This window comes from Frankliniella occidentalis, unplaced genomic scaffold (assembly GCF_000697945.3).
Source record: "Frankliniella occidentalis isolate FOCC.00 unplaced genomic scaffold, Focc_3.1 Scaffold252, whole genome shotgun sequence".
In the NCBI taxonomy this organism is placed as follows: Eukaryota; Metazoa; Arthropoda; class Insecta; order Thysanoptera; family Thripidae; genus Frankliniella; species Frankliniella occidentalis.
This window is the reverse complement of record NW_026267378.1, coordinates 415,178-419,847: the sequence shown is the minus strand read 5'-3', so window position 1 is coordinate 419,847 and position 4,670 is coordinate 415,178. Positions and strand designations below refer to the sequence as shown.

Genomic DNA, 4,670 nt, shown 5'->3' with positions numbered 1-4,670 from the left:
CCCCGCCACGCCCCGCCACGCCACGCCCCGCCACGCCCCGCCACGCCCCGCCACGCCCCGCCACGCCGCGGCCCGCGCCCAGGTCAAGTACCCACGCCGACCGCAAGGCCCCTCTGCTGCAGTCGCCGGCAGTCACAGCATGGCCGAGACGCACCGCCGCCGCACGGCGACCCCAGAACGATGATGATGTGCTCCACCGGGACTGCCGCCGCCTCACCCTGTCGCGCCGAGTGGGAAGCACTCGACAGCTGGAGAAGAAGCTTGTGACTCAAGGACATAAAAACAAAAATTTTGTAGGTCCCGTTCGATGTTAGCCCAATTCCGCCCTGAAAATGTTAAACCCACAGCAGCGTTTTGTGGGCTCTGATGATTTGTAGAGGGCTTTACAATCTCAATCGGCCGGCCGTCTCCCCGGCCCCCCTTTTCTGCCACAACGCTTTTATAGGTAAGCGGCGGCCGACAGCCATAACAGTAACGACACCATTTCGACTGCAGCGCCGCTGCGCGCCCTGCGCCCACACGATCGAAAGGAGCGCCGATGACACTCGCTGATGGACTGTGAAAATATTCATCCGACTTTGTAAACAGCTTTGGCGAGAGCCGTCGACGATCCAGGGATCCCAAATATATATTTTCGCCGACGACTATGTTGCGGCGTTATGTGTGATTTTCGCAGTGTGCTCCACCCATCTGGCCTCGTGCCTTGAGCGGCGGCCCGGCGCCAGGCTACGCCTCGGCTACACGCCCCCCCACGTCCGGCCGGACATACTCGGGGATGCAGAGATGAGTCAAATTATATGGAGGAAATAATATGTAAACGACGCCAAATCGTGTCATTCCCCGAAGAAGAGGAGAGTGCGTGTGCGTGTGGTTTTGGGTGTTTTCTCTTCACATCCTATCGTTTCTTTTCCTGCGGGAGGCGGGCCCATTACGTAATGACGAGGATCACGGCGCGAGGATGATTGTGATGCGATGTATTTTACTCCTAAATGTTTTCGCCGCCAGCGACGGACGCCCACCCGCGCGTCCGCCTCGGTCGGTTGCGGGTGGTGGGGGTGCTGAAATAACGCGGAATTTTAGTACCACTAGTGTAAGGCGGCTGTGTGGACCAAGGCGACGACGTGGCTGCTGCGGCGTGCACCTTCAGTACAATGTTGTTGACAAGTGCGCGTTGCCGCGACCACCCCCTTCCCCTTCTTTCACCTCGTGGGCGTCGCAGTCGGTGGTGGGGGGGGGGGGGGTGCCGGCCTATGAGTTCAGTTTTGTTGTATGTGGTGCAGGTGCTGCTCGGTACAATTGCAGTTTTGCGCTGCTGGTGCAGGTCGGGAACGGCGACGCATACCCCCATACACACCGTTGCACGCGGATGCGTGGTCTGCAGGGTCTCTCTCTCTCTCTCTCTCTCTCTCTCTCTCTCTCTCTCTCTCTCTCTCTCTCTCTCAGGCCTCAGCCGCCCTCATCATGGATGCTGGACTCGCGGCACTTGGACCGGGGCTTATCGCCGGGCCGAACGGATTTACTGCTCTGGCCGAGGATCTGTCCGGATTGAAATAGTGGCAAATTTCGATTCCATTAGTCGAGTTTAACGGCCGGCTGCTCCTGGCTAGACGCGGCGCGGAGAAAGACAAGCCTCTTTCTCTCGCTCCCACTCTCTGCACCGCGCCGGATAAAACTGCATTCCAATAGCAAACGTGGGCCGCGGTGGGCGCCGGAGCTCCGCGGAGCCGCGGGTGTCCTTGTAGAGTGCCATGAACGCTGTTATTGGAGGTAACGGGCGCCACGAACATCATAATCTTCCACGAGGCGGTCTGGGGTAGGGGGGTGGGGGGCATGACCCCTTGACCTCCCGAAAACAACAAGAACGCGCGGCGATAGCGACGAAACGGCCATTGTTATAATTATTGCGTTTTGCATGCGCCTTTTTCGACAGTCTCGACCAGAAAGCAAAATAAAAAGTAGCTTTTATGTTACTTGTCTTTGTTTTTGCGTTTTGATGAGAGTGACTGCTGTGTTGGGTGCGCGGGGCCACCGCGCGGCCCCCCGCTGACCCTCGCCCCCCGCCTGCGCGCACGCACACACGGGGCCCCCGCATGGCGTGCGTGACGCGCGCCGTTTTGCCCCCTTCCGCCCCTCTTCCTCCGCACTCCTCCCCCTCTTCCCCACATAATTAATGTGATGAATTGAACGGCCGCATGTCTGTTGCATACGCAGTGCCGCCGCGGCGGTCGGGCGGGCGGAGGCACTTGGGGAAGGTCGCGGGGCGCGCGGGGCATGCTGCTCCCAAACCGCGACTGCCGCCGCCGCCCCCGTATTATTAGCCCGGTGATGGGCGGGGCTGTGCATAATCCAGCGAGCCGCGGTGCGCCCGGTGCATGGCAGTGTATCGACCCGCTGTAACTATTTACAGTAGCGGCTCATCGATTACCTGGCGAGTGCGGGTCCCGTTGGCGCTGGCGGCCGGCCGGACCGCGCCGGACCCCCCGACCCCCGCGGGGGACCCCGGCCGGCCCCGCGGCGCCCCCAGGGCCCCCCCGGGGCGCACAGTTATCTAGCGGGCCGTGATTAGCGCCGAGGTGCGAGGCCGTGTCCTGATCGGCGACGTCGCGGAGGCGGGGACGTCAGTCTCGGCCGGACCCGGCAGCGCGCGACATGATCCTGGGCCTCCTCCTGGCGTGTGCCGCGGCCGCAGCCCGGGCCGCCCCCGGCCCCGCCGCGCACGCGGACCCCGCCGCCGTGGCCATCGTCTCGCCCAGCTACGCCAAGACGGCCCTCGCCAGCGAACACCCCGAGTGAGTAACTTCAAGCGCGCGCCCACGGGACGCCGCCGAGGACGTGGAGGAGCTAAACTCGTGTCTTGACCCCGCAGATGGCGGACGCGCGGACGTGCGCTGAGCTCGGACCCCGATACGGACGACCTGGCGCTGCAGGTGAACAGTCTGTCGCCCAAGAAGACGCCCAGCGGCTTCAAGGCACCGCGACCAGTGCCGCTGTCCCTTGCTCAGGACCGATTTACAGGGGCACAACCTGCGGCCAGTGCGCTCTACGGTAACAACAACAACGGCGGTGGCGGCAGCAGCAACCCAGGTGGACATGACCATGACCACGACGACAGCTTCCCGCCGTTCGCCCCCGACCCGCTGCCCTTGCAACCGGATCAGACCGCGTACAACGCTCCGGGGACCGTGTTCGACGCGCCGCCCTCAGGCTTCGACGCGCCGCCCTCGGGCTACGACGCGCCTCCCAGCCAGGGGTACGGGTACGGACCGCCTCCGACGTACGGGCCTCCGCCACCACCCCCATCGTACGGACCTCCACCGCCGCCCCCGTCGTACGGACCGCCACCTCCAAGCTACGGGCCTCCGCCTCCCCCGCCGCCGCCAAGCTACGGGCCTCCGCCTCCTCCTGGGCCGTACGGTCCGCCACCCCCGCAGTACGGGCCGCCTCCTCCCGACACGTACGGTCCGCCTCAGACCGGGTACGGTCCGTACCCGCCACCTCCGCCGCCTCCGGAACCATTGCCCGACCCGGACGACGACCTGGACAAGGGCGTGTACACGCACTACAACATCGGGCGCAAGCTCTATTACGCGCCGCTCTGGTTCAGCATGTACTTCGCCGGCTACGTCCTGGTGGAGCTGGTCAAGCACGTCTGGCGCCACAAGTACACGTTCCCGCTGCGCGTCGAGGACGCCATCACCGGCAGGGCGGCCGGGGGCTCCGACGCCAAGGACGAGCTCGCCAGCACCGTCAACAGCGCCATCGAGAAGGCCGCCGACAAGTACAAGACGTCATGAGAGTGGGTGCGCACGGGGATGTTTGGAAAGTTTTCGCGAGGAAAAAACTGTACAAAAACGCCTTGCTTACGTTCGGGGTTTTGAATTGAACCAGGGACCGGTGACTGACCGGAGCGCCTGCGGCACACCCCCGCGAGTGACGCGTTTTTCTTTTCACGCGGGCCTTGTTCACCTTCCCGGGCGCGACATGGAGCCAATAAAGACGACATGCTGACAGCGACTATGTCCGCCCTTTTTATTTCTCTCGCTCTTATTGCAGAACACGTCGACAACCCCTTCCCGTCGTACGAGCCTGTGGCCTGGGGATGCGCCCGTGACTCAGGGATCGTCCAGAAAGTACGTCCGTGCCTCTCAAAATCATCCTGCAAACTACAGAAGCTCGGCGCCTGCAAAATGCGGGGTAGGCCACCCCGCAATACACGCATGCACTGCATGCAAGATTGTGCCTACCCATCAGGCGCCATGAGAGCTTGCATTTGGAGGGTTCGTAACGACGAATGACGGACGAACTTTCTGGATGATCCCCCCACCCAGCATATCGTGGCGCTCCGTCGTCTGTATCCCGTGGCAGGCTGTGTTTATGCAGTGCGCAGAATCTAAAGACCCGTCGGGTGGCGGCCGGCCCCGACCTGGGCCCGGCCCACTACTGTACGGTGTAATACGCATGCAGTTGACTTCCCCGCGCGCTTGCTGAGCGCTTGCTGACGCTGACCAGTGTGCGGGCCGGCCGGTTGTTGGCGCATGCTTGGCGCTGAGCGAGCGCAACACGGTCGCTCTCTGGGTCCTGCGCTGGAGTCGGCCGGGGCTCTACAAGGGGGGGGGGGCTACACCTTTAATAAGTACCTGCTGGTAGCGCGCTGGTACCGCCCGGCCGGG

At 63.3% G+C, this 4,670-nt stretch overlaps 1 protein-coding gene across 1 annotated transcript; it reads left to right on the top strand.

Moving 5' to 3' along the window:
- Positions 1-1,560: 1,560 nt before the first annotated feature.
- On the top strand, positions 1,561-4,015 carry LOC113209429 (uncharacterized). The gene is made up of 2 exons (XM_026426936.2): positions 1,561-2,789; positions 2,867-4,015. The coding sequence occupies exons 1-2, from the start codon at positions 2,650-2,652 to the stop codon at positions 3,792-3,794; spliced, it is 1,068 nt and encodes a 355-aa protein (XP_026282721.1). The 5' UTR covers positions 1,561-2,649; the 3' UTR covers positions 3,795-4,015.
- Positions 4,016-4,670: the final 655 nt, after the last annotated feature.